At 29.6% G+C, this 14,836-nt stretch overlaps 1 protein-coding gene across 1 annotated transcript in view; it reads right to left on the reverse strand.

Moving 5' to 3' along the window:
• Positions 1–13,269, reverse strand: part of LOC142320820 (WD repeat-containing protein on Y chromosome-like) — an 89,341-nt gene extending 76,072 nt beyond the window's left edge. Inside the window, exons 1-3 of the mRNA XM_075358795.1 lie at positions 13,069–13,269; positions 3,099–3,210; positions 1,449–1,585 (exon numbers count right to left, since the gene is read on the reverse strand). Of these exons, the coding sequence (XP_075214910.1) occupies positions 1,449–1,585; positions 3,099–3,210; positions 13,069–13,269 (450 nt within the window). The remainder of the gene's footprint in view (positions 1–1,448; positions 1,586–3,098; positions 3,211–13,068) is intronic.
• Positions 13,270–14,836: the final 1,567 nt, after the last annotated feature.

Here is a 14,836-nt window from a genome sequence, read left to right on the forward strand (position 1 = left end):
ATGAGAAAAGAATTATTTTAAAGATTGAAGCCCAGTATTTTTCATTCAGCTTTCCAATGAAAAAATAGAAGTTTGAAATAACTACTTGGCATTTGCTAATGAGCTTAATGACTTTAATAAAATCATATATTAGAAGCACTGAAGGGAGAGTTTTTATTGCATCTTATGATTTTATTTCAATTGCAGCAAGTAATGTTTCTCTAAAAGACTCATGCCCTGTGATACACATGTATTCCAGTGTAAATAATTTGGAGGAACTGCTTTCCCTGCTTCAAGATAAAAATGTTAATCCTCTAGGTACCCTACTATGAGGAATTGAGGATTTCATAGTGAGTAGACATGATTTTTTTGTTCTGCGTTCATACAGTGCTTTGTTTGGGTTTTTGGTATATTATTTTGGTTTGAAGCATCAGGAAAAGTTAGCAGAAAGTTAGTGGACATCCCTATAAAGTTTTACGAGTTTTGGATTACGGATTAATTTTGTTTTTTCTAGTGTGTGTTTTCTCTCATAAGAGACATTGTAATAGGCATTTATAACCTATAAGGATAGTTCACATTTTTCTGAGTCATTAGACAAGTTTTACAAGATTGTTATGTCATATTCTAATGATGAGTGAGCACTTATTATTCTAAGTGCTATGGTAGTTTATAAGGGGAAACTTCCTTCCACTCTATTTCCTACATAGTTCCTTACTTATCCTTTCCCTTCCGGATCTCCAACGATCCGGACCTTCCTGAATTTTGGTTTCTTTTTACCTCCCCCAAATCCGGGGTCAGATTTGGGGGAGAACATTTTTCTGACCCCTATCCTCCTTTAGCTTCTGGGGTATCGTTGGATGTAAAACGAAATGTACATCACAGATCCAAAATTATGCCCAGTCTAGCCCACCTTAACAGAGAAAACTCCAGAGAAAGAGCTGGAAACTACTATGGAGCTGTTGACTTTGCAGCAGGAGAATAATGGGGCCCTAGCCATACAGGCTACCACCTGGTCAGACTACAAAATTGCCAAAACTGCATAAGTTTTGTGATCCACTAACAGTTTCACATCTCAGCAGCTGTTTATCAACTTATTTGAACAAATTAGTAATTTTGTTCACAATAAAAAGCCTAACATTTCTAATCTAATAAAACTAATATTTACAAAGTAATTAGTATTTTAAAAATTTAAATGGCTATTTGAAATTTTTAAAAGTAAAATTTTCAAATTAATTTATTTTGTAAAAGATGTTGTATATATGTGTACATTAAATCTCATTAATATATCTCAACCCATTCCTAAGATACCCCCTAAGTTCTTCCTAAGAAATTTTTATTGAAAAAACGTAAAATGGCAGACAGAAGGGAAATGAAGAAAGATAAGGCATTTGTTCTCAAAAATATTTTTTATTTATTTTGTTGTCCTGCATCATTCCCCTAAGTAACAAGAGAATACAACATTTACTTACCATCACTCTTAGTTCAAATTTTTTAGCTGTAGTGTCATAAAATCTAAGATCTCTTTCAGTTGAACTGGTACAAATTATACTAATATCTGGCATACAAACAATATCTGTTAACCGTGTAGAAATCATCTTCAACTCAGCTGAAAAAGGAATAGAAATGTGTATCATTTATTGCTAACACTCTGATACACTATAAAAATTATACAGTTAATCAAAAACTGTTGTCACATTTATTCATCTGTCTTTCAAAGACAAAAATAAAAAAACACATTACTGCAGTTGCACAAGTGAAAGTTTTATAAACTGTTACAGGGAGTACAGGGAAGCTACCATAGTGAGAATATAATGAACAATTAAAAATTGTTCAATTAAACAATTGAAAAAATAGATGTTTCACTAGTTACTTCCATTCACATATAACTTTTGAAGAAGGGATAACATACATTACTGTTGACTTCTTTGTCTGTCTTATTATCCAGTTACAGTTAGAGTTCTTGTTCTTTTCTTTTTCTTTTTCCTGTTTAGCCTCCGGTAACTACCGTTTAGATAATTCTTCAGAGGATGAATGAGGAGGATATGTATGAGTGTATACAAAGAACACCGGTATCCACGATCTAGTATTCAAATCCGTGTAAAAGTAACTGGCTTTACTAGGACAAAGCTCTTGTTCTTATTTTCATTAAGCAATTTTTATTTAAAAATCAGTAATGTTTTATAATATTTGAAATTCTTCATTTAATATATTTTGAACTTTATCATTACTGTCTGTGTACCACACATTAAAAAAAATTCCTTTTGGCAATGTACTTGGAATTATGTTTGTATTTTGTATTGGATAAAGAACATTCAGTTAGTTGCATGTTTCCTCCTTGAATTAAAGAATTTATTTCATAAATGGTGTAAATTTCAAAAAATTAAATTATGGAATTTTTTTTCAATTGTTTAATAATACAACTTTTATTATGCTGTGTTTTTGTCCATAATTATAGAAAATTAAAATGATATAAAATGTCAAAATTTTTTAAAGAAATTGAACCAAATCTTAAAAATAAAAATTTTTATGTCTAACTTTAAAAAAATTTTCAGTTGCCCTTGTAACAATTTTCAAAGATTAGTGTCCTCACCCTGGTGTTAGTTAATGCTATTGCTGACAGTGTTTTTGTGTTAAGTATAAACATACTTAGATTGATGTTGAAGTGAACAGACTTTTTAATCACATTCTAATGGCTTGTCTGGAAATGTGAGAACTGCAGCCCTAGTCATTGAAGATGGACAAAATGGGAACAATTTTGAAGAAAGTTATTGAAAATGCTTTATTTTTAAAACTTTGATTAGTTTATTATTTCAGTTCACACTTTGTTATTTTATAATATTTTCTAATTTTTCAGATTATATGAGTAATCCTGAATGTAATATCTGTAATTTACAGAACTGAACTTGAAATAAGTTATATTAATTAAATGCAATAACTCTAGAAATTTATTCTTTTTAGTTTAAATTTTTGTTGAATTCAAACAATAAAAATAGTTATTCTAGTTGTAGGCTGTAGATCCATAAGTAACTTCCATTTTAAGTAACATTTCTTTTCCCATTAACTGCAACTTATAAAACATAATAATTGTGCTTTAAAACATATCTAATAAGTTTACTTACGACATGTTGAAACAACACTCCTTTCTTTCACCATACCTAGTGACCAATAATTAATCAATCCATCCTTACTTGCTGTTAAATACTTCCCATTATGGTAATTCATTTTACGGTCCTAAATCAAGAGAAAATAAATTCAATGTCAATTGAGAATATTATTTTGATAAAAATTTGGATTAGATAATCATTCAGGTTAAAATATCAATTATAAACTATTCTTAAATGCCATTAGTAAGACTTTTAGAGTTTATAACAAGTCAGTATCTATAAAAAGGGTTTAATTATCTCAACTAATGTTTGTCTTGTTTGAATAATAAGCCTCATTTTACCCCATTATAGTTCTACAGAAATTCATTCACAGCTAGTATTTACAATCAAATAAATCAGAATTACCTAGTGAGTTAGAAAGAAATAAAACATGCAAACATGTCCTACATTTATGTGTATTTAATAAATATTCCTCAAAGTAAAATTACACTGATAACATAATTTTTGTTTCCTAACATGCGATACATGATTTTAATCTGTTTTTTTATTCTGAAAATGAATATGAACTTTTTCTATCACCTACCACCATTTTTTTTAAATATTTAAATTTTAATTAAAGGATTTTTTTCAATTTTCAACTTATAGTTAGCATTTTAAGTTCATATATTGTATTTTTTTAGCTAATTTTTTATTGTTTAACTTTGTTAACATAATTTGTAAGCTATAAATAAGGAATACTAGACAAAGAATTAAATCATATCATAGTCAGATATTATGACATCATATCTAATACTGAAGAGTATTAGATATGATTGACAAGATAGTCTATTAAGATAGTCTTCATGGACAAGATTAATCATGTCTGTGCAGGTCAAAACATGTAGCTGAAAACACAGTTGTGTTGTTTGTATTAAGCACTGGATTTAGGAATAAATTAATTTTGTTCATTCTTATTGTTGTCTTACGTTTGTTAACAGTGCAGTGTACTAATGCCTCGAAATTGTGTAAATGATGTTGGTTCCTTTTGTTATGTATGTGGTGAGTTTACCATAAAATCAAACAGAAAAACCATTACACCTTTAATTAAAAAAGTATATCATTTGTACTTTTAGTGTAAAATTGGTGATCAGTTTAAGACGTGGGCTCCTCATATATTATGCAGTAATTGTGTGGTATATTTTAGAGGAGTGTGTCGGGAATTTCTAAAAAACCTAAACATACAGTAAAATATCCTTCATTGCAATCTGCAATCAGGCCTGTACCTTACAGTGAAATTATTCCAATTCCAGAGCCACCTGTGAATGGATGTTTCAAAAGCAGCAATGAAGAATCAGGCAGTACTGAAGAAGACAACAATGATTTTGATTTTAAATTATCTTCCAATAAGCCACATCTTATATCACAAGGTGAATTAAATGACTTGGTTAGGGATTTAAATTTATCAAAAAATCAAGCTGAACTGTTAGGATCAGACTGCAAGGTTGGAATTTACTTCAAAAAAATACAAAAATTTCAGGCTTTCGAAGCCAACAAAAAGAACTTTCTCAGTACTTTATTGATGAAAATAATTTGGTTTATTGGACAAATATTGATGAGCTTATGTTTCGTTTAGGACAAGTTCATAAAACTTAAGACTGATGCCTTTTCATAGATTCATCCAAGTATAGTTAAAAGTGGTTCTACTACACAATAGTCACAACAAATATCTTTTGATACCAATCGCTCAATATGTTTACCGAGAAATTCTTGAAAGACTGCGGAAAAGAGTTGCTCATGTGAGACCAGCCATCAAAGACAATTGGATGCTGCATCATGACAATGCTCCTTGTCACACTGAACTCTCAGTTAATGATTGTTTGACAAAGAAAAACATTCCTGTAGTTCCTCAACCACCTTATTCACCTGACTTGAGTCCCTACAACTTTTCCTGTTCCTGACTTCAAAAAAACACCTCAAAGGACACCATTTTGGAACAGTAGGAAACATTAAAAAAATGTAACCGACCATCTGAAGGATATTCTGGTTTCTGAGTTCCAACACTGCTATGAAGAGTGGAAAACCCGTTTGAAGCGTTGTGTGGCTTCCCAATGGAACTATTTCAAAGGTAATAGAGTCAATTTATAATTGGATTGTAAATAAAAGGTTTTTCTGAACCAGTCTCATTACTTTATTTACAGACCTCGTATATGTTGTCTTGTGGGGGTCTATTTTTCAGTCACTCTGTAGCTAACTTTAATGTTGATAAAATTAAACAGAAATTCCAGAATAATTAAATAAAATTAAACTAGAAAATCCAAAAATAATAAGATTCTAAATTATAATTTTCAATTAATATTAAATAATCAGATGTTTCACCAAATGTATTACATTTACACATATGTAAGCCTATAAATTATATTTGCACATTTTTAAAAGTACAAAAATTTTATTTCACTAATAATCTTTTTTTATTTTTTTTATTATCTCTGAATTATTATTTATTGTAAATTTTTGTTTATAATCACGGGTTAATAATTATTAAATCAATATATTTTAGTTAAAAAAATAAATATAAATAAAAGTTAAAAATAAACAAAAGGAGATGAAGTCTGATTCGAACCGATGTATCTTCCCTCTAAGGTTCAATTATTTCATTAATTATAATTTTAATTTTAATTTCGATTGCAATCAAAAAGGGAGGTGCACAACTATATGTTACAACAGTGAAATCTAAAATTTCAACATCCTACGGCTAATCGTTTTTGAGTTATGAGAGATACATCCGCACACACATACGAACGTACAGACGTCACACCAAAACTACTCAAATGGATTCAGGGATGGTCAAAATGTATATTTCCATTGAAATGTTTCGCGTTTACAATACTTCCTTTACTTCGTACAAGGAAATAAAAAAAAGAAAGAAGGAGATGACATCTGAGACCGAAATTTTTCGCGTTCACAGTACTTCCTTTACTTCGTATAAGGAAGTAAAAATCATTTCGAATGGACTTGCAAGTGGAAATTCATTTTCATTTGCAATTTAAATTAAACACTATGTGGCCAAATATGGTGACAAGCGGTCCCATACATTACCGTACGTAATGCGTGGTGTTTTATCTCCTGATTTGGAGAATCATGCCAAAGTATACGTTGTAAGTTGGAATCAATAGATTTAACTAATATCTGACGACGATATATTTTAGCTATGCCAGAAGTAATAACATAATTATGAATTCTGAATATATGCAATATGGAAAAATTGGATCTTGCTGAACTACAGGTCCAACGAAAAGAGTATCGTTGAGGGATAAACGGTTAGTGGTTTTCGCGAACTGAAAGACAACTGGAATTTTAATTGTAGTTAAACTTGATAGTTTAAATACTGGATGGGGTGAGGTAAATAACATAAATTTTATTTGTTAAGTAACAAATAATCGTTGTTGAGTAGTGACATATATGACCTAAATCTAAATATTCCTGTATGAAAGCGGAATAGTCTTTTTTAAGGTTCAAATGTTGCATAACTTTCTTTCCAACGATAAAAATCTATTTTTAGTGTTGACGAAGAATAATCTAGTTGAATGTTATTAGCCTTGCGTGGTAACGACACGACAAATTTGCCCTGATAGTTTCGAGTGGTATTGGTTTGATAATGTTTTTAACATGTCGAAGTTTCATTACCCAAAGCATCAGTATTATCTTTGAGGAAATTTCATTAATAAAATTGGACAAAGTATCTAGATTGTTTTTTTTATAGAATCTGATTTTAAAAGCGTTCAGCATTGTGGAAGCAATTATATATTTATTGTCAAACTGTACCTTTAATAAATCTAGAGCAACAAAATAAATTTCATTTGTTATTGGGAGATCTTTAATAATAGCTAGAACTTTATTATTTAAAGAAGAATGTAGATAGTGTAATTTTTGAGTGCTAGTTAAATCATCTCTGTTATGTATTAAATCAATAAATATATTAAAATAATGCTGCCATTCTAAGACATTACCTTTATATTTGGGTGATGAATAGGTTGTAATTGAGTTTGTTTAAACAATGTATTTGTACTGATTTCTTGATTAGATAATTTTTTATTAGTATTATTTATTAAATTTTGCAGTTTGCATTCTACAGTATACAAGTTTTCCTCGATTTGTTCACGATCCAATAATAAAACATCATTGTCAAAATATAATTCAAATTTTGATTGAATGATGTTGTATTTGCCTTGTAAATCATAAAAAGATTCCTTAACTTAATTTGCAAGGCATGACTATCTGACTATCTATCACCTTGTGAAGGATAAAATTTGTCAGTAAATGTGGCAATTCTTTACTGACCCTCTTTGTTTAATTAGTTATTCCTTTTCCATAATAGTAATTTAAATTAATGTAAATTAAATGATATTACAATAATTATGATACAATGTAAAGTAAATTAAGAAAGATATTACGTAAATGATGTTGTAGAATCAGATGCTATGAGTCCCTTTATGCTGTAGATTATTGAATATAAAGATTCTTAAATGATGTTTCTTCAAATTTTAGATTTATATGTATTTGCGGTTGGAGGACCAATTAAAATGTACGTCGAAAAGTGGAGCTGATTCTTTTAATAAATTAAGTCTTTGAGATCTTGTGATTATAATTATTTATTTTAATTGTAAATATCATTTATATATAAAACATTAATAAGTTGCAAATCTTTACGTACGTTTATTGTATTAATAAATATAATGAGTGAAATAAGGCTTGATGAGTCCTTGTAGTAGTCTCTTCGAAGACTGGAATAGGACTGCCTGATGAAGTAAAGAGCTTGCTTACATACTGTGTAGGGAGCCACTGAATTGTCAGGAGCAGAGTGCATCTGAAAAAAGCTGTGTCAACTGTAAAGAGCCAAGTACACCCGAAAGGAGCTATGTGAACTGTTTGGAGCTGCTGAATCATCAGGAGCTGAGTGTGAATCCAACCAAAGCCAAAGATCTTTAAATTTTAAAAGTCCTAATTTAAATGAAAATTAGTGTTCCCCATTAATAGTGAATTTTAAATAATACTTATTTTTTTACATTTAAAAATGTCAAAGACACCATCTAGAGCTGTATACTAGAAGAAACCCAAGAAGAAGAGAAAGTAAGATCTTAAGCTACTTACAGAAATAAAGAAAGCTTATGAAGTTAATCTTTAGTCATAGTTAAATAATTGCAGTTTAAGTATAATTTAGTCTTATCTTTTATGCAGATAAAAAATGTACAAAATAAAGAACAAATCAAATTTAAATGAATAATTAATCCTAATAATATATGAAATAATCAGTACAGTACAGATAGAGTACAGTATAGATCAATGATTTTTGATGATTTAACCAATAAAATTGACTTCTCCAACAACATAATTGAATTAATGTGGTATAACAGAAACATCAGATTGTACAATGTTGAACCCAGGTACATAAATAATCTTACTATAATAATGTAAAATCATAAGTGTTGTAGCAGAATCTTAAGCATTGTTCCCAGGAATACAACACATCACTCCTTTTAGAAGGTATAGTTAGTTTGGCGAGTGGTGGCATATAAGCTGCGCAAACTCTTAGTAGTTTCGTTTTAATAACAAAGTTTAGGTCTGCAAACAGGAATATATAGAACAAACCTTCACTTACAATCGTAGTTCAGAACTCTCAAGCTCTATAATTTCACCTTTGCCAAAGTTCCTTATGCCCTTAATATATTACAATTCAGTAGCTAAAATAAAGCTTTTCAGTAAAATAAAGCTTGCCTTTGATCTAGTTTTAACTATGCATAGTTTCAGTTCTATATTTAGTTATTTGATTATGGATGGTGACATTAATTAGCGATTATTTTTATTTCTAAGATACATTACTATATGCCCAGTCTAACGACACTATACACAAATCAAAAATATTAAACAAAACATATGCTATTAATCTTAACTCATGTAATGTCAATAGAATCTAATTTGTCAGCCATGATACTTATAGTAATGTAAAAAATTAACTTATTAAAAACCAACAACTTATTGTAATTCCAAAATTAATCACATAATATCACACCATTTCCAAATTAGTTCCATAAATAATTTTTACGAGACTTACTACAACATTACGCACAACATTTCTTCAAATACACTCAGTTTGCCTCTTTGTCATCACTGACAGAACTGAAATCAGTTTCATATAATTTTACAATAAAACGCTTGGGAATTTTGTCTAATGTCGGATCAAGTTTTAAATAATTTGTATCACAATTATCCACAGTTTTGCAAATTACCTTCCAGAAGTTTACATTTATTTTTCTAAATTTTTCTTTCACCAGCTCTATTGTCTTCTAAATTGAACGTTCTTTTGAACAATGTAATTTTTAGTGCATGCCAAATATTCTCAAACGCATTTAAGTCAGGGAAATAAAAGTGATCATCTGACAAAGATATAGTACTTTTTCAGGAACAAAGAATTTATTTTGTACATTTTAAATTGTGGTTTATGTAGTTTTATCGGCGTACACAATTCAGGTTTGAACATTTCATGTGAAAATGGTATCTTGTTTTTAATGAGCCAGTCAATCATATTTTACTTTTTGAATTCGAATTAGGGACTGAATTTATTTGAACATTGTGGTACGGTGCATTGTCCATAACTATTCCAGATCTTGGCAACAGATTTCATAGTAATTGGGATGCAATCCATATTTGAAAATTATTAAAGTTCTTATCGTCATGGTAATCACCTGTTTTTTGACCAGACTTATTAGGAGTCATTTTCAATAAAACCGTCTTCTCCTCCTGCATAAACTATTATTGCTCAACTTCCTTTAGAAACAGCAGCTTTCAGCCCTTCTGAAGAACCATCAGCCCTTGCTTGACCCTTTGAGTGAAAAGAATATATATATATATATATAGGTATAATATAAATAATATAGGTTTCATCTAGATATATAATTAAGACGATTTTCTTCTCTGTACCGCATAATGGAGCATAGATAATGCAATCTTTTATTTTGTGTATCATCATTCTCGATCAAAATTTTTCTGCTTTTTTCCGCTGGAAGCCTACATTTTTCATGACTACATAAGAGCTCAAATCCCCCCTCCCGTCAAACATTAGTTTTTCTTTTATTAATGGCAAAAGTTTCCTCCTCAGAGAGGGGCGATCACCATATCATAAGTGAAACTCACTTATACATCATCCTCCGAATAACACCTTTGTTGAAATTGTCCAGGTTAGCTTTCAACTTCTTCCTAGGTGGTTTTTATAAGGAGTACTGAATTCACTTCTACTAGTTTTGTATTGTTCTTGTTGCTTTAAAATCCACAGAAAGGATCTAATGGACACACTAGTTTGCTTTAGAAACAAGAGTTTGAATTTGTTTTAAATTTTTTACCAGTCCTTGTCAGTCTTCTTTGTTCATAAAATTATAAATATTGAGAATAACTGCTAGAGTCTGACTTTTAATAACCTCTTTTCTCCAATTTTACTGGTTTTTGCCAACATTATGGGTTTATGTTTACATTGCAATAAATTAAATTTATGAACAATTCAAATAAAGTAAACTAAAAAATAGCTTTTCTTTAGTGACACTAACACTTTTAATAAACTTATTAACAAATAGCAGCTGCAAATAGAGGCTGATTATGTAAGTATTAAATTCAGTTAGGCTATGAAAAACTTCAAATGTTTTCCAAAAAGTACATGAACCTTATGTTTTATGCTCTGAGTTCTGATCTCAACTGACAAGTTGTTTCACCCCCCCCCTTCACAAACTATCTATTACTGCAATACTAGTGGATCAAATTTCTATCCACCATCATGAGCAAATAAGCTATACTTGTATTATACTTATAATTTTTTTTCAGATTTATATATCTGTATATAGTGATTCATGAAGAATGCAATAAACCTTCTGAACAGAAAATAAAGAAAAATGTTCATTTAAACATAGGCTAGGCAACAATTCATTAGAGAGTGTCGGCTGACCAAAGATTTTGCACTGATTTATGCGCCTTCAGTAAAATTAAGCCAAACAATTTTTGGAACCCAAACTACAGAGTAAATTTACTGGATTTTTTTATGAAATCTAACCTGAAAATATTATTATATGAAGTTGACGTCAATAATTGGGTGGTACCAAAATACTGAAGCAAAGGGCTCTGTAACCTCCTATTCTGAATCCTCCTATTCAAAAATGTTGGATGGTATTCTTGCTGTGCAGTTCATGCATTTTCATTGCAGAACCCATTAACAAAAATGAAACCTGTGTATTTTTCACTTGTAAGGCATTATTAGATATTGACACATTATTGCATTCACTTACTTAAACGTTTATTGCTGTTCAAATGTAATATAAAAAACTTAATTTTTGGAAACAGTTGTTAGTATTGACTACTTATGAAATAAATTATTTCAAACAAATTTAGATAAAATTATTTTTTAATTAGCTTTAAAAATAGCTAAAAAAATTTTTTATACCTTAAAACACATTTGATTTATAGTGAGCATGTTTCTCAACCTCAATCTTTTATCTTTTACCCCAGATTTCTCAAGAGAACTGCATTAAAAATACTTTTCTGGAACCTACTTTTTAATTTTTCAGGTTAAGATTTTATATAAAACCACTAAATTTACCTCTTAATTTGGATCCTAAGAATTGTATTGTTTAATTCTATAGAAGGTGCAGAAATCAGGGCAGCTGACACTCACTAATGAAGTGTTTGTGAACCTATGTTTATATGAACTTTTTTCTTTATTTTCACTAGTAGAACATGTACAGAAAGTTTCTTACATACTTCTTGAATCACTCTGTCTGTATGTATCTATATATAACGTGAAAAAATTGGGAAAAGATTACCTGCAAAGTAATGGAATAGAGTAAGTCCTCAGATTAGGATTCATCCCAAAAGCAATAACATCTGAAGAAAATAATTGCACACATCAGTTGCATAAAACTGATTTTCTTAAATATATTGAATTCTGCTAATGGTTTTCGGATTTTATAAATGAAAAAAAAAACAAAAAAATGACAAAAGACAAAAAATGTAACATTTACTGGTAAAACATGATTTAATTCATCGAATCATGTTAACAGCCAGAGCAGTCAGGTGTGGCCTATGAATACTCCAAATGAGATCTTAGTGTGACCATTTACATGTTGAAAAAATTGGAGTTTGGTGCAGTATATCATGTAAGTGGTAATCATTAAGTTTTTCCAGAACACAGTCAGAATGTTACTACAGTGAAATCATCTATCCTTTCGTTGGCTAACTAATTGAGGAAGAAATTGCTGGAGGGTATTTCAAAATGATGGAGCAACAGCACATCACCAATTTTTGACCTTAGTGAAATTTTCAGGGATAGATTCATACAGAGCACATCTAGCCACTGAGATCACTAGATTTTACTCCTACAGATTTTTATTCATAGAGAATAATGAAAAGATCTATTTAATAAACAATCCTCATATTCTGGATGAACTGAAAAATAGTGTAACTGAATCTGTAAATGCAGTCATTCTTTGGTACCTCAACATGTACTTTCAAACATGTAGAAATGTGTTCAGACATGCCTGAAGGCAAATGGTCATACTGAATATCTCCCGAAAATAAAATTTCATTGTATAGAGTACTATACCCGTTTCTATCACTGTCATGTGAAAATAATAAATTAAAATGTTTGTAAATATTGGTGTTTACTTTCATTTGGGTCATCTGTTACCTAGTTAGTGGTATATTAAATATGGCTTTGGTTTTGTCAATATTCTCTTATTTGATTATCTTATTTATTCTTACCTGAGAGTTTCAAGTCTTGCACAGCCATCAAATTCTAAAGGTATGTCACATATAACTATAAATAATTCTATTAAAAAGTATGAGTATATTTTAATAAAACTCTTTGAAGAAGAAGATGAACCATACCAAGATATTAATTGTATCATAAAAAAATTAACAATGCTACTAAAGTTAAAAAATATATTTATTATATGCGTATATATTTACTTACATTTGAAACAGCAGGACAATATGTAATTCTAACAATTGGATGGCGATGGTAACTCTTTATCACTCTAATTGGAGTACTTATAGGAAGTTCCACTTTCTGTTTTGTTGTAGGGTCTCCAAAAGTATCTATTTCTTGGAATTCTATCATCAAATAAGAAATGAACTCATCCCAGTCAACTTTGTCATCCCCATTACAATCCATCTGTAAACAAGAGTATTTGCATTCTTTCTCTTTTTTCTTAAAATTTCTTTTATTGTTGATATTGTGGAGTTGCAGCTGTATTGTATTATTGACATTAGTATTGCTAGTCAAACCCACCGGGTTGGTCTAGTGGTTAACGCGTCTTCCCAAATCAGCTGATTTGGAAGTCGAGAGTTACAGCGTCCTAGTAAAGCCAGTTATTTTTACACGGATTTGAATACTAGGTCGTGGATACCAGTGTTCTTTGGTGGTTGAGTTTCAATTAACCACACATCTCAGGAATGGTCGAACTGAGAATGTACAAGACTACACTTCATTTACACTCATACATATCATCCTCATTCATCCTCTGAAGATCTAAACGGTAGTTACTGGAGGCTAAACAGGAAAAAGAAAGAAAGACAGTATTGCTAGTCAATGCATGAGGTTTATGCTTTAGTTAAAGTCAGGTAAATCTTGTTTATATATATATATATATATATAAACAATATACATATATAGTATATTTAAATATGTATGATTCAACGTGATCCAGCCAAGAAATAAAATAAAATGACACACCTTATTTTTTCAGATGATTCCTACAGAAGTACTTTCGCTACTGTGAAAGTACTTTTTTGTAAGTTAGATTTTTTTTTTTGTTGTAAAACTACTTTGTATAAAATTACATATAAACATAAAAATTAAAATTAAAATTACATATAAAATATATGACCTCAATTAAAATAAGATAAAAACATATTACATACATGTGGTCGGCTACTGTAGTACTGTACTATTAAATAAAATGTTTATGTAATATCTGTAAAAGTGCAGCTACCTATTGCAGCTTTTATAAGTGTGTCTTCAAATTCTATTTCTAAGTTGATCAAGTTGATTCCCTGCCTATATTTATATATATATAATCTCCTTTCTTAAGTTCCACTGCTTCTAAATTAGTATTAGTATCTGGAATAGAATGTTTATTATTAATGAGGTGATCAGCAACATTAAGGAAACCCAGTTTTTTATTTTTATAATGCCGAAAATGTTAAAAAAATCTGGCTTTAAAAGATCTGTTGGTTTTACCTATATATAAATGTCCTCACAATCATTATACTTTATCTTATAAACCCCACATAAATTGTACAAATTACATGAATCGGTATTATTATTATAATAAATAATACTGATAAATTTATATACCGATAATTTTAAATTTATTATCATCATAAACTTTAGTTACATTTTCAACAATGCTATTGGTGTATGAATATTTTAGGTAAACCTTTCAGGTAAATATTTATTTTCAGGTAACCTTTTAGGTAAATATTTTCAACCTTTTATGTGTTAAATGTGCTAAGGCCTATGCCTATGTGCTAAGGACACTAGGTATCACTGATTGTCGACTGATAAGACGTACAACAAAAAATTAACTACATTTCCATTTCTTTATTTTGAATTTTTCAGATGTTTTTAACTACAGTATATAATAGATGCTCGTAAATAGCAAAGTTAATATTTATGAAGTTGTAAATATAAAGATAGTTAGTAGTAACTCAGTGAATGAATAAATCAATGTGCTTCT

This window comes from Lycorma delicatula, chromosome 3 (genome assembly GCF_047948215.1).
Source record: "Lycorma delicatula isolate Av1 chromosome 3, ASM4794821v1, whole genome shotgun sequence".
Lineage (NCBI taxonomy): Eukaryota > Metazoa > Arthropoda > Insecta > Hemiptera > Fulgoridae > Lycorma > Lycorma delicatula.